A 22575-nucleotide genomic window follows, 5' to 3' on the forward strand; every position below is an offset into this window, starting at 1 on the left:
GTTTTTTTTCTTCTTAAAATTGTCATTGTAAAATTTATTCTTCTATATAGGTATGGATCGATGCCGGTACTCAAATTTTCTTTTCCTACGCCATTTCCTTAGGATGTATGACAGCTTTGGGCAGTTACAATGATTTCCATAACAATTTTTATAAGTAAATTTATTTTATTTATCACTTTATTTATTTTATTTTATATTCCGATAATGATTATATTATTTTCATTCTAATTATACGAATGATAACAATCATTTATATAATGCTTCAAATTTCAGATTTACTTTGAATTTACTTAAGTTTCAAACAAACTCAACTCAAATTCAAGTAGACTTCAGCTCCAAGTAAAATAGCAATTTACTTTAAGTCAATAATAACGCATATATTTCATGTGTATTCGCTATTTCATATTTATTTTAGATTGTACGCGTTGTTAACTATTTTCACTAGGAATATTAAATTCTTAAATACAATTTAAAATTCTAAAAATACATTTTTTTATATAAATTATGGAACATTGAAGGCCTGTAAAACTACTAAAGGTTTGAAGTCTGAATTTAGTAGTCTATATTTTACAAACATATGAGGGGGGGGGAGGAAACGAAAACACTTTCAAAATGTTTAGTTTTTATCAGTTTTTGTTCAAAAAAGAGTGAATTTTATATGATATTTTTCGTTTATCATGACGGCATTGTGGATAATGTAAGCCAATTAGATTTTCTTTACGTATATTTATTAAAAAAACTATAAATTTTTTCAAATGTGTAAATGTTATTCGTGTTTCGCGAGAACATTTTGATCAGTAGTTTATGTTATATAATTTTCGAATGTCGCCAACTTTTTCGTTTTTTAAATACATTGAATAAAAAGTAAAAAATTTCCAAAAACTTGTAGAAATTAGACATTTCTTTATTTTTAGTTCGTACCATTTCCTTACTTTTCTAATTTCGCTAGATTTTCGTAAACTTCTGATAAATCCAATATAAACTTTTAAGAAAATTTATTCCTTGAAAGAAAATATGAAATTAGTAAATTCCGCAGTTGATAACGCATAATTTGCAGGAAGTGTTAGTTAATGAATATTGAGTGTATATAAAACTGATTAACTTGTAACAAGTGATAGAAATTTCAGATTTTTAATCACAGAAAATTTGGAATAATTTTGATTTAAATAAATAGATTAATTATAATTCTTAGAACTTACTTACCTTTATTTGAAAACGTATGAATTTAAGTGAAATTGTTACATAAGTCATTTTTAAATATTGAAATTAAATTCCTTAATACTTTAAATAGTCTTAACGTTTTACTCATAAGTAATTTTAAATCTTTTTTTTGTTTTTGCCAATAATTCTAAAGAATACATTTGAATAGTTATCAAATTAAACATTCATAGAATTTATCGCCTGCATTTTATGTATGATTATAAAAAAATATGATGTAGAATATTTTTAAAGAAAACGATAATTAACTCAGTTAAAAAATAAATTTATTTCAATGTTTGAATTATTTTTTCTTTGGTTTAATTCGTTGTGTGTTTTTATTTCGATGCATTGCAGGAAATAAAATTAGCAAAAATGTCATGTCCTTTAAATTTTTTTCCATTATATATTCTATAAGCATAAATTTAAGAAATATTTTTATTTAAACACTGTTTCAATAGTTTAAAAACATAATTTAAATTCTTTTACGTTTTTCTTTCAATTTTTACTTTTTAAGATAGTTTATTCGGTTTTAGCTAGTTTTTTCTATGATTAAAAAGAATACTTTTGAATAAAAGAAAATTTAGATATTTGTAGAATTTATCTTTTGCATTTTATGCATGATTACTAAGAAAATGAAATGGTGTTTTAAAGAAAACGATAATTATATTGGTTAAAGATAAATTCACTTGAGTGAGTTTACTTGTGTGTTCTTTTTTTTTCAGTTTAATTTGTGATGTGTTTTCTCATAGGTTTTTTGAAAAATCTAAAATGAACAAAATATGATACTAAAATTAAAAATATTATTTTTAGGCAATGCATATTCATCGCATGCCTTAACAGTGGTACAAGCTTATATGCTGGATTTGCCATTTTTTCTGTACTTGGTTTCATGGCAACCGAACTTGGGGTTGATGTAGAATATGTTGCAGAAAGTGGTACGTATTTTAAATTTCATTTAATAATAATATATTACATTATCTTTTAATTATATTTATTTTTATTAATAATAAATGTTCCTAACTTATTAAATGCTTTGCTGTTAATCAAAAGAAACTATCTTTTTTTCAATGCTCAGTGCTATAAATTTTGTTCAGAAAACTTTTTACTCTTGAATAAGTAAAGTTAAAAGAAATTGTAATAAACATATTGACAATTTATTTTTAAAGGGCTATCTTTTAAATAATTGTTTACTTTATATTATTAGACATTAAGTTATCACTTAATTCAATTTAATTTATTTTTATATATCTATTCTATTACTGCTAAATTTTATAATTATTATCCTTTTTCATTTACACATTTATATCCACTTTATTATGTAAACCAAAACAATTTTTTTCAAAGCTTTTTAATAACAAACATGTAAGATAGTATCAAGTCAAAATTTAAAGCATTAGTTTTTTTCTACATATTATGCAGTATTTACTAAGATTTATAATTCTAATCATTTCTTCCTTTAAATTTTATTCATTGCTATGATTTGGTTTTTATATGTAATATTTGTACTTTAAACGCTTAAAGAGGTGGATTAGAGTAAGTTAAAAAACGAGGGAAAACATAAAATAAATAAAATTTTTAAGAACGTTTTTCAAATGGATTAAAAAGGAGAAAATAAATCTATTTTTGTTGAACAAAAACGAAAAACGGCGCATCACTTTCATACTAAATGTTTCACCACAAAAAATCAACCCCTGCCATATCTTTTCGAAAGTAATGCTCACTACGTTTTTCATTTTTGGTAGGACCAAAATAGTGTTTTTATTTCTTTTTAAGCCCATTTGATGAACGTAATTCTTAAAAAATTTTTATCCTATTTGTTGTTTCCTCTTTTAGTTTTGTGTCTATAATTTTCTTTGCTTCGAAATTTCGATTTGCAATAAAAAAAAAAAAGGAGTTAAATTGTGCTTGCAATATTTAGAAAGCAATAGAAATATGTATTTTCAATAGGCATAGAACTCCAATAGAAATTTGAGAGCATAACTCCCGAGAAGTTAACAAGACTCCGCGACTATTCTGCTTCAGATCGCGATACGGATATCTTCCCTAAACGACTTCGGGAATTTAACTCATTTTTGCCAACACTGATTTGGTAACTTTTAGTGGTGCAATTCCATTTTGCGACGGAAAAAAAAATCGCCAAACTGATATTGATGTCAATGACGCCTAATCAATTAATAATATGGTAATATGGAAGAAATACCTAATATTCATATTTAGGTATCTATAATAAGTATTGTAGTAATAGATACCAATATACTGCCATGAGTATCTATGATAGAAAAAGTTGACATGGGTTTTTTTACGGCCTCTGGAACGGAATGTTATCTTTTTGACAGAATACCCAAAATCTATTTAATATAGATGGTTGTCGTTTTTCAACAACATAAAATATGAAACAAATGGTTTAATATTTTTTTACTTCCTAAAAACGATATTAATAACCATAAAAATGTTATTATTGTTAACACAATTTTAATTATTTATATGCTTAACTTTCAGGACCTGGCTTAGCATTTATAGCCTATCCGAAAGCTGTAACGCAAATGCCGGCTGCACCATTGTGGGCAGTTCTATTTTTCTTCATGATACTCATGCTTGGTTTGGACAGTCAGGTAATGAAAAAAAAAATTTTATTTATTAAAAAATAAAATGTTGGAAGCAAATATTTTTTAATAAAATATGATGCACATTAAAATCTTGAAATTTTATAGCTGTCTTTTATGTTTAAAAATATTGAATTATTATAACTATTCAACAAAAATTTATAATTATTGAACAAAATTCCGGAAATAATTTTAGGTAATTCCTTTAATTAATTTGTACCATTAGAAAAATACTTAGTTAAAAATAAATTTTAATAATAAGCAGAAAATATTTTAATTATTAAATGTCAATCAAATTTTCTTAAATGTTTCTAATATCTCACAATTTTATAATTTTACTTTTCAAATTAATAATAATGCTAAATATAATTAAGAGAAAAAGATTCTGTATTCGATATAATATGTTTGTTATTAAGATACGCTATTCAGTATAATTAAAAAAATAATAATATAATAAAAAATGTAATGACTTTAATAATAGAAAACATTTTTGAGAAAATGTGCGATATTCTTAAATTGTTCATAAAATAATTTTGCTGGTACAAATATTTCCATTTTATTCCTAAAATTAATGAATTTGCGAATTAATACATAACCTAAATCTTACTAAACATTATTATATAATTTTATTTTATTTGTAGTTTGTGGCCATAGAAGGATTCGTAACGGCGATCGTGGACATGTTTCCTAAATATCTCAGGGTTGGTTACAGACGGGAGGTTTTCATTGCCATCACGTGTTTTGTCTCCTTCCTTATTGGTCTCTCCATGGTAACCAATGTAAGTCATTAACATTTGACCATTATTTTTCCATTGTCCAAAATCAGTCTACTATATAATGGTTTTCATATCAAAAATATGGTATTACTTATGACGAAATGTCTGATTCATATTGATTTTTTTTTAACCTAAACATCGGAAGCTGCCATTGGTTTGTTTAATAAATGGTAAATGAGAAATTTTTTTCAATGAGAAATAAATGAGAATACTTTTAAATTATAAGCAAAATTGCTTTTTTTAGAAATAAAAGAATCAAATAAGATTTTCTACCAAAATACGCAATAAATAAATCGTAATGACATTTGCATGAAGTAAAGTTTCAATTATGAATCTTTTATCTATGTATGTTATTGTTTTTTAATTAATTGCTTGCTAGGTATATTTCAACATATACAAAAAAGAAACAACAATGATGATTTTCATGAACAAAAAAAATCGCTGTAGTTGTTTTAATAGCAAGTATTATTTTTTTTAATTACTCCTTTACTTTTTCAAGCTTTCAAGGCTTACTAAAAATTATAAACTAATTTTCTGTGTACTTCTTTTTACTATGGTGTGGTTTCCTTCTGTAATTAATAGCCTTCTTTTGCCAAAATTTATTGCTTCATTTGATATTAAAATTTGTACATTTATTCTACAATTATTCTTCCTTCAGTGAAAAGAAAATTATTGGAATATTATGAGCCAATCTGGTATCCATGAATGTATGATTTAATATTTTATTGTCAAAGCAATTCTGGGTCAAGTAACCATTTCTATTGGCAAAAAATACGAACATATTTATTTTTATGAAGAAATTTTTGTGATCATCACACTTAATGCATGTTTTTGGAATACTATTGATAAAATTGAAATCAAAGTTATTTACACATTGTATTGCACATATTAATATGTAAGCGAGGATAAAACAAAAACGTTATTAAAGCCTGACGAATAACTATTGAGGAGGTCTAGATTAAAGTCATCAAAACATGTCTGAAGCTGAGAGAAGAAGAATACGATTGTAAGAAACACCTTCAAATTTAATCTGGCAACTTGTTCTTACGTTTTTAATTCCGTCTTATTCATTTTAATTTTTTTTCTTTATTTTTTTGTTTTTTCCTCATTTACATATCGATTTGCGACAATGGGTGTGTGCTTTTTGATAAAGCTTATAAAAATATTTATATTAAGAGTGGTCGCTAAACACTCTGTACTTTTTTATTCTTCACTTTCTCTGTAAAATTCATGTGAATCGGAGGAAAAAAATTCCGAAATTCAACTGAAAAATTAAAAGACATCAAGAGGATGAAAACTTATCTTATATGGGGTTGCAAATCACGTTGAGGTATCTGAGAAATGACAAAGCACATGCAGACTCTGACTATAGAGGAGACAAAAAATGGGGTCAGTGGAAATTTGCATTACTTAAATTAAGCGCACGATGGTGCTCCTGCACATGTGGCCTCTAGGTACACATCACCTCTATGTAAAGAGCCCATGGAAGTCGATTTGACGTGCGAGACACGTCGTATGGTCTCTGTGTTCGTCGGATCACAATATGTGTGACTTTTCTTATGGGGTCGCCTTAAATCATTAGTTCATACAGTGCCTGTGGAACAACATACCTGTGAATATAAAAAGTACACCTGGCATCTTCGAGTGCGCTTAAGAATCCTTTTTACATCGTTGCTGTCTGCAATGACGCCAACGTAGATCTCTGCGTACTTAGCAAGTTCGTAACATCTTTTGAAATTTTTTTTCCAGCGTGATATCAAAATCTGTGGGTTTTTTACGTTTTTTACCCTTTCAACATGATTTGTAACCTCATTCACTTATTGCAGTCGTCTAAATTTGTCTATCGAATTTTGGAATACTCTGTATGTAAAATGCAAAACTTTATTTCTTTTTTTTCCAATTACAGTTTTTTTTTTAAAAAAAATAGGGATCCAGACTTTCTTATTATGGTTATCACTTTAACCAACAAGTCTATTATATAATTACATAAAAAACAATACAATAGTTTATTTGTGATATGTTTTGTAGCATTGTATATAGACATTTTCTTTCTACATTTATTTTTCATTGTAATGTGTTATAGATTCAAATATAGCATAGAATTACTGCAGCGTTAATTAATATTTACAACCGAGATCAAAGTTTTAAATGTGAACTTATCCTTTTTTGATTATCAAAAGCATAACTTTTATATTGATTAAAACTACGGCAAATATTCATCAGAAATATGTTTGAAATTTAAGAAATATTTAGTTAAATAAGATGTTTCATTCAACTTAATATTCAAGAAGTTTGAACTAAATTTACAGAATAATACTGAAGATTTTTTTATGTGAGATATTATAATCATTACTATGTATTTTTATTTGAATGTTGATAGTGAATTAACTACTTTCACAAAAAGTAATACTTTTGACATATGTGTCAGAATTTGATCTTAAAATTTTTGTATGAATACATTAATGAAGAATTCATATAACAACTAAACACAATATACAATGCTAGCCTTTTAAAACTTTTCTGAACATATAGATAAAAATTTAATGTAAAATGAAATTTATTAGTATGAACCTGATTTATTGATTGAACCTGACTGAACCTATGATATGACTAATAAATCATACTATTTAGTATGATTTATTAGTATACATGATACTTCATTACAATACTTTTGTCTTAGACTTACTTTAGGATTTCAATCCTTACAAAACTACTGCACATATGTTTGTAGCAATTAAAGTATTTAAAACAATACAAGTAAAAATAGTTGCCTCTTTGCAATAATAAAATTTCATGCTCATTTATATTTAATAATTTTGCATAGTAAAAAGAAATGCTTTTAACGCACAACACTTTCTTATCTAAATAGTGATGTATCATAGATAAAATCAGTAAACCAATGCAGAAATTAAGTAATACTACGTTTTTTAAAAAAATTGTGTAAGACAATTTATTGACTAATATGATAGAAATTTAATTGAAAGTTACAAACTTGCCATTATATCCATAATATTAAATTTTCTATGAAATTTTGAATAATATAAATTAATGGCTTAAGAGATTGTGTATTAATTTGCATTTTGTAAGTTTTTTGGAACAGAAAGGTAAGTTTTTAAGTCAACACAAATTATATTTTGAAACTAAATTGAAATACATGCAGAAGTAGCATTTGTTTTTCTTTTCCATTTAAAACGATCCTCGATGGATAAATAGTTTTAGGTACAAAGTTGTCATTGTGAAGGACTGAGGTTCGATTCCAAGTGGTGACATAAAACCCATTCAGATCGATGGGTACCAGTTTGACTGCGAGGTAAAAGCAGCATTGTGCTCAATACCTAACCAAACTGTCACAATTTTGTATTTGATCTCGAAATTGTTGAAACTTAACCTCCATTACCCAATTGAACTGTTGAGAGAATGCTTTGGTTTTTTGTTATTATTAAAATGTATGTAATTTTATTTCAAAACACTTTAATTCGTAAATAATTATCATTAAGAATAATACATATCGTATCTGTAATTTCCTTATTATAAATGGGTTTTAATAAGTTAAATTAATATTAAAATTGTTAACTAATTCTGGTGTATTATTGTAAAGGATGTAACTTACAGTTTAGTCATTTTAAATACATTGTATCACTTTTGAAAAGAAAAATAGTTCTATTTTTAAAAATCGTATTCCGTACTAACGAATTTTACTATTTTAAATTTATTTTATTTATAACGTTGAAGCCTTATATCCACATAGCGAATGTGCAGCTTTTGCAACTCCATCATTTCTAATTTTAAACCCAATCCAAAACACTAAGAAATTCCTGCATCAAGCAGTCTAACCCATGGTTTGTCTACCACAGAGGATATTTTGAGTTAGATCTTTGGTTCAATATATTTCAAAATAACATTAGTAAAAATAAATAGTTTCATAAGGGGATTAAGATGCAAAATCGACACGTAATTGCTTTGAATAAATAAACCTTTTTTTCAAAAAACCAGAGACTGAATTGCAAGTACAAAAATAGAATAATAACTAATCTTGCTAATAACTTACGTTCAAGATCATCTTATTCAAAAATCAAATTTTGTAAAATCGATTTTTTTTAATGAGATTACATTATTTATATGGCTTGCATCTGACGGATCTTTTCATTTGATGGAGTATTAATCGAATAGTAAATGATGGGTGCATAGCAGATTTAGTTTTCATTTTGGAACATGCATGCATTCAAAAAACATAAAACTGAAAAAAAATCAAACATTTATCATTATTGTTTTACTTTATACTGATTGAACTTGTATTTGTGCATTATTGTTTTGAGTGCTATCATTACTTAAAAAATGATAATTATTTTCAATGTATTTTAATAAAACGTCTTCAAGAGGGTTTATAATTGCAAATTCCAGATCATTATCATAGAGGATTGTCAGAAATGCCAGATGTTGAATGATGTATGTGTGGATGATATTCGAATAAAAGTACTCCCTTTTCTAATCAGGAATTTAAGGAAATAGAAATATAATATAACTCTCACTATACATAAATGCTATGTTTTATTTAGTTATTTAGTTTAGATTATGCGAATTCTTACACATAAACTTTTATATAAACTCTTTATATTATTTTTCAAATTATTCTCATCTTATTAAATCGAAGCTTTAAATAATCATTTAGCCAAATCTTCATTATCACTTTTAACTCTTCATTTGGAAAAGATTGGTCTTATTATTCAGTCTATGTTGATTCGCCCATGTGCTCAACAAGCTAAAAATATGTTCAAAATACAAAACTCCTCTATTTCCTTTGTTTTCAAAACACACATTAAAATATTAAATTAATCCTTCGCCTTTTTATCATTCTGCTAATATTTTAAAAAATTAACTATGTTAAGTTGTAATAATAATAATAAAATTTCCATCGATCGATAAGATATTTGTGCTTCGCAGCTATATTGGAATGCGCAAAGTAATTTTATGAAATACTTTTGATATTAAGTTTTCCTACTTTCAATGTATTACACGAAAATTTTATGTCATAACATGCACATAACAATTGACTAAGGATGAAAATCCAAACTCGGGACATATAATTCCTCATTATGCCTATTTTATATGCATAAACTTAACGATCCATGGAAATTGCTAATTTATTTTGCATGTTCTATAAATGATATTAATGGTTTTCGCAGGTTAAGCAGATTTATGATGGATTTTGAATAAAACAAAAATTTAAAAAAAAAATTTCCTTCGTAAAAATAGTTTTCATGTTTGATGTTAGTGTAAACTTGATTGTTTAAAAGATTTTAAATTTTACCTTGTTCCCACGTGGCATTTATTTTTTTAATAATTTAAAAAAAGCCTGGTAATTTGTTTCGAATCAATGGCAGCTTATGTGATGCAAAGGTTATGTAAAAATATCTCTAATGTTTAGTTTTTTTAGAGTTGGAACTAAATTTGCACAGTTTCTTTATACTGTTTCTGGTAAGTATGCCTTGCATTATTTAAAACTGTGACGAGCTCCATGTGGAGGGAAAAAAATAATGATTCATATGACGTATCCATTATTCATTAAAACCCTACAACCTATACATATAAAACTACAGTATGAATTGCATTCACGACCACCTACTTTTATTTCTAGGTCCTTTATGAAATATCATTTAATTTATAAATATTTTTAAAGTGAATCTATTTTTTATAGGCGAGATGAATTTGGCAAGATTTTGCTTCATGGAAATAACGCGTACTTATTCGTTATCGATTGTTCTTCTATGAATCGCAATCCTGATAATTATTATTCAAATAAAATAAATGAATCAATTAAAAAAATTATTATTTATAGCTACCATACGCTTTTTCTTAAAAGAATACTTTAATTCCCACATAATGACGCACTTTTAATTTAAAACAATTTTTAGAACACAAATTTTACTGATATAGTAATCAATCTTTTTTTAATTTTTCATTTCTTTGAAAAAATATGGTTGCCACACGTATTCTTATTTATTTTTAATTGCTCCTTTTCCAAATTTTCAGGACCATAATAGACTAAATTCAACGTTTTTAGAAGAGAAAACATGCTTAGTTTGTTTACCTAACATAATTACTTCTATAATTATAAAAATTAGTACTCTCAATGATTCTATGCCCACCTTTAAATTTAAACGCTACTATCATAAATTAGTTTATTTCAACATTTGCAGATGTAATGAGTTTATATGTACAATTTTACCCAAACATGAGTTGAATTTTACTCAAACATATTGTTGTTTTTGTAAAATTCTCTTAATTTATGCTTAATTTAATTTTCAAGCCATGGTTTTTCCATAGTCAAATTATTTTCATCTTTAACTTTCTTTGCGAAATTAATTGTTAGTGTATCATAAGAAGAATATAGCAGGAAAAGTGGAGGGGGGAGAAGAAATTTCGATTTATTTATTATTATTCGCGTGTAGTTTCTCGTACATATTTTTTTAATCATTGTATATCTCTTTTTCTCTTTATGCATGAATTGATTGTTTCTTTAAAACGTTAAATGACGGTAATTAGCATTCCATATTTTTAGTTCCATGAATTAGAATAATTTATTTGATACTGATTCGATTTTATTTGAATTTTATTCTTCAGCATCTAATTTTATTTTAACCTTAAATATATTTTTATACGTTTTCATCTATCCTAACATTTATATTATCGTTTTCACCATCTTATCATCGCTCACTTATCTTATTCATGCTTAGATTGCAAATTATGTTCAATTACAAATTGCTTTAGGAATGCAAAAAAATTGTGTAAATATGTCATTCTAGTTTCGATTAATCTTTCTTAATCTTTTCTCAAAACTTCTTGAAAAATAGAATATGTAAAAATCTGAAAGTTAGATTTTTTTTTTAATAGAAGACAACGTTTGGTGGGACATAGTGTTTTAGTGTGACACTGTGGCTAATAAAAGCAAAAATAATAAAATCTCCTTATAATAAGGCATGCGTTTCGACAAAAAAAAGAATGGTACTTGGTGAATTGATTTACATTGAAAAATATCTTAGGTATTATATTTACCAATAACTTTCGAAGGCAAGTTCGTTTTCGCTCTTAGCCTCAGATACTTTAACATTTTTAAACTCTTCGTCCCTTAAACATCTTCTTTTACTGTTCACATAATTGAACATTTTTCTTAATTAATTTTTATGACAAAGCCTTAGACGCATCGCATGAAATGTTATAATTCACACAACGGAGCGAAAACCGGAGGTTGTTCTTCATTGTATGAGAACTTCGAGGTGGTTCCGTTTCCGTACATTCTCATCGTCGAACATCTGGTTTCTTTCGTTCTTCTTCCTTCATTTCTTTCCATTTGTTAATGAGGTTGTTTTCAAGTTTCTTTTTTGTTATTTATTTCGCAAACATTTTGGCGCGATTTTTATGCAACAAAAGTCGGATTTAGCAGTCGAATCTATCGTAAACTAATTTGAAAATATCTTTACAAACGTCACCATTATTTTGAGAAACGTCGGGATAATTGGAGAAATTATTATTAACTACTATACCATTCGTATTTTTATTATTATTATTACTTATTTAATTAATAACGTTGTAAGCACTTTTAGAGTAAAGAGCAAATTATTATATCGTAAAAAATTACATCAACAAGAAATGCAAGAAAACATACAAGCGAATCTGTCATAAGCTAATTTGAAAATATCTTTACAAACGTCACCATTATTTAGAGACACGTCAAGATAATTGTAGAAATTATTAAATGCTATACCATTCGTATTTTTATTATTATTGCTTATTTATTTAATAACGTTTTATGCATTTTTAGAGTAAAAAGCAGTTATTAAATCGTACAAAAATTACATCAACAAGAAATGCAAGAAAACATACTATTCTCTACACTGATTTGAAATGACTCAGTGATGCAACTGAGAAAGTACCAGAGGGTTCTTTCTGAACAATGGATACGTAAGAATCAGGTGGTTCTGGCTCTCGCCAAGGATCCCTGATACCTTAATAGAGTTAATGTTGTACCTCATTTTTTAGGGTGGTATGTACGTGTTCCAAGTGTTTGACTATTACTCAGCAAGTGGTATGACTCTGCTGTGGTTCTGTGTCTTTGAGTGCGGAGCAGTTGCCTGGGTATACGGTACGTAACAGTGGTGGGTGTTTCTACAATCTCTGTCCCCTGTATTGCCAAATATCGCCAACCAGTTCAAACTCCCAAGCTAACAAAATTCTTTCAAATCTCGGAATTATTCTTTTCCTCCTTTTTGTTCATTTAACTCTTAACCCAGTTTTTACTAACATATCCTTGTGCTTTTTTTAAAAAAAAATAAAAAAAAACTTTAAATATCTCAGAAAAAATAGTCTATCAACGTTATAGACAAATTATAAACAAAAGCAGAAAAGTATAATTTAAAAATTTTTTTTATTAAAATTCATGATTTATATCTTTTATTTATTTCTAAAAAAATGCAATTTGATTTACTAGAGCCTGTTTTTCGGTTTAATTCAACATTAATTTTATTTACTAAAATTAAATTAATTTCTGCTATTCTTTCTTTAAATACCTAATTTCCAAAATTATTAATTAAAAATTTAAAAGTTGAAAATTATTAACTTAAAAAACTAAAAATTTAACTTAAAATTCTAAAGAAAATTCTTTCTGTCTTTTACATAATTATTAAATTAATTGAATGTCCCTTAAAATTTTTAAAAATTAAAACTGGTTGGCTCAGTAGGTCAGAGATTATTAACAAAAAAGGTTAGGATGTTGCGGTTGCTGACTGTCCTTCGAGCAGAATCAATGTATTCATTGCTGCTTTGGAAGGCCAGTGTTTAAGGTAAACTGTAGTGTTACTTTGTTGTTTGGGTTGCTGACTGTCCTTCGAGCAGGCAAATGCTTTGGAAGGACAGTGTTTTCTAAAAGGTAAATGGCTGACGGTGCAGTCATTATTCTTCCTAAATTTACATTTTTATCTCAATCCATTGGTTTCTTTACTATATGGTCAGAAAGTGAAATATATAGGAAAATAGTTCACCGTGAACAGTTTGTCTATGGCTACTGTTCAGGATGAACTTCATCTATTTTCAAAAAGGGTCGAAATCTGACTTGAAAAGCAGAGCTGATATGTTACTTAAATATTAGTTTTGTTTTTTATATGTTCACTTTCTGATTTGAAGTAAAGAAACCTCGTACTTTATCCTGACAATTTTCATTAATATTTCTCCAAACAACTTTTTTCTGTAAATATTTATTGCTTTAGTTTGATAATTTTTTCACGACTGTTTCCGTAAATAATTTTTTTTTAAATTTAAAGTAATATTTTTATTAGTTTTAATTAAATTTTTATTAATTTCAATTAAATTTTATTAATTTTAATTAAATTTTTATTAATTTTAATTATATTTTCAGTAATATTTACTTTTTTACTTTTATTAATTTTATTTTAAAATTCTTGTTAATAGTTTTAGTCATTTTTATTAATTTCATTAATTTCATTGATTTTGGAAAATAAATTTTCGAAAATTAATGAGCAAACTTTTATTTATTAATTTTCTCATAAGTTTTTATACATTAAAGTTTCATGAATTTTTAAATACGTTAAATGCATAATTTAAAAACAAACTAGATTATTTTAAACTCTGATNCTTTGGAAGGACAGTGTTTTCTAAAAGGTAAATGGCTGACGGTGCAGTCATTATTCTTCCTAAATTTACATTTTTATCTCAATCCATTGGTTTCTTTACTATATGGTCAGAAAGTGAAATATATAGGAAAATAGTTCACCGTGAACAGTTTGTCTATGGCTACTGTTCAGGATGAACTTCATCTATTTTCAAAAAGGGTCGAAATCTGACTTGAAAAGCAGAGCTGATATGTTACTTAAATATTAGTTTTGTTTTTTATATGTTCACTTTCTGATTTGAAGTAAAGAAACCTCGTACTTTATCCTGACAATTTTCATTAATATTTCTCCAAACAACTTTTTTCTGTAAATATTTATTTCTTTAAATTGATAATTTTTTCACGACTCTTTCTTTAAATAATTTTTTTTTAAAAATTAAAGTTATATTTTTATTAATTTTAATTAAATTTTTATTAATTTTAATTAAACTTTTATTAATTTTAATTAAATTTTTATTAATATTTACTGTTTTACTTTTATTAATTTTAATTTAAAATTTTTGTTAATAGTTTTAAGTCATTTTTATTAATTTCATTGATTTTGGAAAATAAATTTTCGAAAATTAATGAGCAAATTTTTATTTATTAAAGTTTCCCAGAAATTTTTATTCATTAAAGTTTCATGAATTTTTAAATACTTTAAATGCATAATTTAGAAACAAGCTAGATTATTTTAAACTCTGATTTTAGATATATTTTTATTCGCTCTTATAACTAAATAAATTTAATAATTCATTACTTAAAAGAATAAATTTAATAATTCATTTTTACGATTTAAAACTGTTTGAAGTACTTTACGTATAGATTTATAATAGATAATTTTACATTTTTTTTAGATTAAATGAGTTATTGAAATATTTTATTAATATATTTATTATATAAAATTTATGTTTTCAAATATCAAATTATGTAACTGTATGAAAAAAATTAAACTAACGCAAGAACTCTGTTAGTTAAATTCATAATAAAGAGAAACTCGACTTTTTAACACATACCACTATCCTGTTACTTTTTATTGCTTGCAATTTTTACAGGAGTGAGAAGGTTTTACGATAATATTGAAGAAATGTTGGGATTTAGAATCAACCCCTGGTTAATGATCTGCTGGAGTTTCCTATCTCCACTCGTTACAGGAGTAAGTGTTGTACTATTTTGATAGTAATTGATTACTTTACGATTACCGATTGGTGAAAGTAATTCGGAGCAGAACAATGGAAGGTTTTTTCGTTTTGGAGGCACACTGCCATACTTATTTTAAGACAACAATGTGAATAGTATTCAAAATATTGTAATGTTTTTTTTTAATGCACTAAAATGCTTCATTTTTAAAATGTATAATGGATTTTCAGACGACAAATTAAAGTAACTTAAACATAATTATTCAAAATTTCATGCATTCATCTTTAACAGTTTTTGAGGTATTGCTATAAATATAAATTACAATAATATTAAAATGTAATAAAAAATTTAAAAAAAACTATTTATATATAACACAAAATGTCGGATTTTCAACATCACTTGGAATAAAAAGCAAAACCAAATCTAAGTTTGAGTTCCAGTTCAGAGAAAAGTATAACTTCTTTACCATTTGAAAGAGAATAAAATTCATTATTATTTTTAAAAAAAATGAATATGATTTTTGCGAGCCAGAATCACTTATAACTTTTATGATGAAAAAAAAAACATTAATGAAAAGTAAGCTGTCCATATAATTTTATTGCATTTATTTAATCAGACTAGAAAAAAATAAATTTTATTATAAAACTAATTGTTCTCATCAAACCTTCAACGGTTTTGCTTTTGAGAAAATATGAAAGATTCTCTCTTTGCGTCTCCATTTTATTACATGGAAAAACCGGTTTTGTTATGCAGAGAAAACTGCAGGTCAAAAAGTTACTTTTATACTCGTAATCGCTAAAAAAAACTAAAAGAAAAATTTGATTCAGTCAAGAAATACTTTCTACTTTCACCAATCGTTATTGTTATTAATTAATAATATTCATTTTTTGCAGTTAACTAATCATAAAAGTATGATCAGCCATTTAATAATTATCCAATAAAAGTTACTATTCATTCATTTTTTTTGTTATGAGTTCACATTAAAACAATTTTGTTTGAAAATAAGACATTTATTCTGGAACGACATAAATTAAACCAAAAGAGAGAAATGCACCATTAATTAGATTACCTGATTAAATTTTCTTTCACAATTTTATTTCAAAAAAAGTGATTCATCAGCATTTAAAAAAACATTTGTTCTTATTTTAAATTATTTTAGAATCAATGTTTACATGAAGTAAAATATTAAAAATAAAATTGCATTAAATGCAGTTTATAGAAAATAAATAATAACAAAATAACATACTATTTTAAAGCACGTTTCGAAAAAAAAATAAGCATTATTATAAATTTTGTTTCACAGTTTCCAACAAAAAATGAATAAAAAATCTCTATAAAATACTTAAATACAATTTTATTGTCTTTGAAATCTCCAATGATTTTGATGAAATAGTCTTGTTTTAAATAATACCATTCTTTAAAGAGAAAACAGTTAAACTCATCTATATTTTATATTTTTAGTAATACATAAATATCAAACATCGTTTACATTATTCATACTTAAAACTATAGCATATAAAACTACAGATGCATTATGGTATGGTATCTATAAAAAATAAATGAAAATTAATATTCAAAAAATAATTTTAATAAATCTATTCACACCAACAAAAATAAAAACATTTCTTTTAATAGTTTTGAATAAGAGTTTTAAAAAAAATACATATTTTCTTGTAAAAGAATTTTCCTTTTTTTCTTTCTTTTTATTACTTTCTTCCACTGTCATTTTGCTGATGTCATTTGTTAAATATGATGACTTCTTTTAGACTTTAACTTAATTTACATTTATTCATTAGACTTAAAACGTAAAAAAAGTAGTTCTGACTCGGAAATTAAAGTGATCTAATAAATTTTTACATCATAAGTCATGTGTTAAAAAATAACAACTGTGCCATTTACTAATTTCTTAAAGTTCCATACCTAAAAAGTATTATATTTTATTTAAAAGAATACTTACAGCGTTCTTACAGCAAAAATACCAATCAAAGATTTCAATATTTCAAACAATGCAAAATTACAATTAAAAAATTTTAAAAAGATGCAAATTAATTATCATTTATATATTTTGAATCAATGACTCCCTATTACGCAAGCAAAACAAATTTTATAAGCAAAATAAAACAGAAAGAAGTATATCATATTTACACTTTCTTATATAAACTTGCTGTTTTTGACGTTAAAATTCATTGAATTTGGTGAATTTGCGTTTTACGTTTTACCATACTTTGGACAGCAGCATTTGACATACAGGATATCTGGTAAGTATTTACTTTATGTAAATTATTTTGGGCTTTGGGCTTTTTAAGTTCATTTTCTTTTCTCTTTTTTTTCTTCTATTATATTCAAAAACGTACATCTTTCATAATTTTTTAATATAGTTTTCTTATTCAAAGGCGAGCTTTTTACTTTCCTGCTTTACATTTTATTAAGGACTTAGACCAGTCTACAATAATATAATATATTTTTTTCAAAAAAATTGTTATTTTTTTAGTATTTGTTTACGTAATATAAAGCTGTAAATTATATTTTTTGAGATCGAATACTTTTTACTCCAAACAAAATAGTTCAAAGACTACTCGATCAAAAAGATCTGAATTTTTGTTACGTTTATTTTTTTCTCTATTTTTTTAGCTTTTAATTTTATAAAAAAAATGAAGTATTAAATAATCAAAGTGACATAATGTCAGGTGACCGAATAAGAAGCCAAAAATTAAAAATAAAAAGCATAAGGTAAATTTTAACTGGTACATGGTACATTACGAATCTTATATAATACATCTAATCCATTAATACATCTAGTTTTAAAAAAAGAACTTAAGCTTCTAATATTTCTAGTAACTTTATGTGTGATATCTAAGAAGAGCTGCCAAAAATAACAGATACTGATGTTAAGTTCTAGCAGCAATGTTATTTTTATCCCTTCCAAGCAAGAAGCAATACAGAATCTAAGATTCATACAAGAGTCCATACTAATATGCAGCATTATAATACTACAATTATTTTATGAAGAAAAAAAACTATAACCTTTTAATTAAAATAAAAGGCCTCTTATAAACACATAAGAAGATGCACTTTTAAAAATAATTTACATAAAATTATTTATTTCTACTTTAGTTTTTAATTGCTACTACAAATTTTTGACAGCCTAAACAGAAATAACTCTCACTTTGCGGAGCCATTTTCTTAAATAGTCTGTAAAAAATAGTTATTTTTTTCTTATATTTATTTTTACTTTATTTTTGGAAGTTTTAGTTATCCACTAGTTCTATTCCTCAACCATTTTAGTTTACTCCTGCTGACATTGATATAACTTACAATATCGAGCTTAAAAATTCGATAATAATATCATCCTTCTTAAATACCTTTCTTTTATTTTAAACTTTAAAAAAAATTTAATAATTTTGGATTTTCAGACTGATCTGAGTCCTTAAAAAGCAATGCAATACATTTTACTATTTTTAACTAAATGCAATACAATCAATGCATTTATAACCTCTCTCATCAAAAACTAAATTCACTTCTTAACTTTCTAATCCAAAGGTGATGGTATTTTTATAACACTTTATTAAAAATATTGTTTGTTTAATTATTTGAAATTTTTAGAATTTTATTGATATGTTTCAAAGTTATAGCAAAAATCAATACAGGGGTATAAGAATCTGCTATACAGTCAACATGGATTACATCATTCATTTAAAAATTTAGTGCTAAGCATATATTACCGTGAAATATTAATTACTGTATTTTGTAAACTAATCAGTTCATCAAATAGTTTCAGCATTAAAAAAATATTTCAAACAAGCTAATTTTTAAAATATACTGAAAGATATAAGAATAGATAAGATAAGATATAAGAATCTGCTATACAGTCAACATGGATTACATCATTCATTTAAAAATGTAGTATTAAAAATATGTTACAGTGAAATATTAATTATTATATTTTGTAAACTATTAGTTTATCAAATAGTTCCAGTATTAAGAAATATTTTAAATAGACTAATTTTTAAATATACTGAAAATTACGTAGTTGGTACTAATGTCAACGTGAATTACTTTACCTTAATAAATTACTAGGGAAAATTTCATGCTCTTCCCTTTCTGTACGAGAAAGGATATTAAGTTTCTGTTTCTAAGCTTGAAGAAGGGCTTAAAGAATTGATTCACGGTGTTTAGATAAATGTTCATAACTTTCTCCATTCGAAAAATTTTTTTTTTAAAAATTGGTCGGCAAAGTTACTTAGACAACCAGGGTAATTTTGCTCATTAGTTGTCTCATGCTGAAAACTATATCTATGGTTGCCAATTTCTTAAAAATGTTACCTTTACCTGGGGTTTAAATAAAGAAAAGGTATGCTTATATATCTGTAACAAAAAATATTCAAATGTTTCTTTTTATTTATTTATTTATTTATTTATTTATTTTTATGAAATTTTATCATTGAAAATTATCTTGCACGTTTAAAAGTCTTTCATCAATTCGAATGTTTTTTTTCTTCCGTTCTCATTGAATTCTTTCTTTAGAAACGGAATGGCAGAATAGAATCTTTAGCATTTTACTTGCCGATAAGGTCAGTTTTGGCACTGTGACAGTTAGTAAGAAGTGGCCAGAGTAGAACCAATTTCCTTATGGATCATGGGTTAACATTTCCCAAAAAATACTCCATACAAAACAGATTACGGCATGAAAATTAAGATATAAAATTTCCAAGATCATATTTCTTAACTGGTCATAACATGCAGCAACTTAAAAAAAAACTTGCCAGTCATCTTCACGAATCAAAGTTGCTAAGGTCCTCAAATTGCATACAGTCACTTTACGAATTTCCAAATTTCACGTTCATAGTCTATCAAAAACTGGAAAGAAAAAAAACTCTTACCTTAATCTTGAAAGCATTATTCACGTTCGTAGTCTATCAAAAACTCGAAAGAAAGAAAAAAAACTCTTACATTAATCTTGCCAGCATTATTCACGTTCGTAGTCTATCAAAAAATGGAAAGAAAGAAAAAAAAAACTCTTACCTTAATCTTGCTAGCATTATTCACGTTCGTAGTCTATCAAAAACTGGAAAGAAAGAAAAAAAACTCTCACCTTAATCTTGCCAGCATTATTCACGTTCGTAATCTATCAAAAACTGGAAAGAAAAAAAAAACTCTTACCTTAATCTTGCCAGCATTACTACAAAAAACCTGATTCTTCAAAAAACACTATAAGTGCCGTAACTTCGTCACTCGGAGCCTTGGGACATGAAATTTTAGATGTGCTCCTTCAGTTTAAATATCAATTAGCAATTGTTTTGAAAACAACAAAAATAAAATTAATTAAAAATATTTTAATAAATTTAGTATTTAATATTCCATATTATCAAATATATTTTATTAATATGATAATTATTACTTGAGTAATTTTTCGAAGTGTGTACTCGAAATTTATTTTTCGGACATTTCATCATTAGGACATTTTTTTAATAGTGTTGAAAGATATTAAGATTTTTTATGACTCAAAAAATTAAAAGGTTTTTGATAAATTTAGACAGATTTTGTAACCCGAAATTTGTTTTACATGCACATGTTTTTTGTAAAACGAAATATATTTATGGCTATATTAACGTGAACAAATATAGCTGTACTTTAGTTGTGATCGTTTTAAAAGGATGATACATAGTTTCAATGTAACCTATTTTAGAGAATCTCAAAAACACTTGATTTTTGTATTAAAATTTAATTATTATCACTCAAATAAATGTATCTGATCAAAATGTATCTGGACATACCCATATTTGAGAACTTAACAGCATTAAAGAACTTAAATTTTCAAGGCACTTTATGTTTAATTTTATCTAAAGCAAAACAATATTTGGAAATTATTCTCTAAGCATTCTTCTCATTGCTATTTATATTCTTTTTCCCAGAATAATTTCAATTTTGAAGTTATTCAACTTTGTTTTAACTTCGTGAATTTAAACATACGGTAATAAAAACTTGAGGAAACAATTGGTAAAAAAATCTCGATTTAAATAATATGGACACTGGACATCAAACTTCAATAAACCCCGTACTTCACAACAAAAGCTCTGTGCTTTAAGCCCATAAACCATTGCGAATAATTAGTTTTACCATTTTAAATGTAAAACATTACGTATTAAATTACTCCTAATTTTTTAAATCGAAAATCGCAAATAATTTAAACGGAACAGTATGATTATTTTAAAAAAAAAATTTGTTTAAACCAGGCATATTTAAACACACAGGGGAAAAAATGAGAAACAGAAAAATTTACCTAAATTAATGGCACGAACCATTATCATAAATAATAACATGTTTAATAACAAAAAAAAACTTAACTACAATAATAATTTATACAATTTGAATACAATTAATTTGTATGTATACCAGCAATAATGCTGGCATACATATTTATATTTATATTTGGCACATTTTAGACACACAGCAGAAAAAAATAGTTAATAACAAAAATATTAACGTAATCAATAAATCTTAAAAATAAACACAAACAATGATATTAAATTTTAGAAACAGAAAATCAATAAGAGTCATTATTATTGCAAAATTGATAAACAACCCTATAATTTTCATTTTAATTGTTATTGAAACGTAAATTATATGATTGTTAATCTTTTTTCTCTTCTTGTAAAACATAATAAATACTATTATTTAATAATTAAAAACATTTAAAATCAACGAAATGTTAAAAAATAAATTAAATATATTTAATTTTGATGAGTGTAAATTTATCTCGATATTATGTAACAAAGACCTAAGAACAATTTTATAATTATTTCCAAAGCTCGGCTTAAATTGGATTTAAATGTGACTCCTTCGTACAAAATGAAACACCGCTGAGCGGAGTGAACTAATAAAAATTAGGTACAATACTTTTTTTGCAGGGATGGGGACAGAGCGACTCCGTGTTTTCCTTCTAGAGAAATTTCTTTTTCTCAAAAAATAGAATTTTTTTTTCTTTGAAATACCAGGAATGGCATTGCATAGATAAGGGTCAATGGGCTGCCGAATGATTTTTCTGGAAATATTTCAAAGGGAAGAAATCTTGATCGCAACGATTGCAAATGTAAATAATACATAGCATTCTTTTTTAGTGGTTAGACTTATAGATTATTGATGAAACAACTATCAACTACAACAGGCTGGAGTAATATTTACAATCAACTGAATG

The 22575-nt window shown here is 25.6% G+C and overlaps 1 protein-coding gene across 2 annotated transcripts in view; it reads left to right on the forward strand.

The window, feature by feature from the left end:
• Positions 1 to 22575, forward strand: part of LOC107444033 (sodium- and chloride-dependent GABA transporter 3) — a 91240-nt gene that overhangs the window by 58802 nt on the left and 9863 nt on the right. For both annotated transcript variants that reach the window (XM_071180135.1, XM_043042405.2), the window contains exons 6-11: positions 51 to 154; positions 2011 to 2135; positions 3700 to 3812; positions 4445 to 4582; positions 12617 to 12719; positions 15296 to 15396. In XM_071180135.1, coding sequence (XP_071036236.1) covers positions 51 to 154; positions 2011 to 2135; positions 3700 to 3812; positions 4445 to 4582; positions 12617 to 12719; positions 15296 to 15396 — 684 coding nt within the window. The remainder of the gene's footprint in view (positions 1 to 50; positions 155 to 2010; positions 2136 to 3699; positions 3813 to 4444; positions 4583 to 12616; positions 12720 to 15295; positions 15397 to 22575) is intronic.

Source organism: Parasteatoda tepidariorum, chromosome 4 (assembly GCF_043381705.1).
Source record: "Parasteatoda tepidariorum isolate YZ-2023 chromosome 4, CAS_Ptep_4.0, whole genome shotgun sequence".
NCBI classification, from domain to species: Eukaryota; Metazoa; Arthropoda; class Arachnida; order Araneae; family Theridiidae; genus Parasteatoda; species Parasteatoda tepidariorum.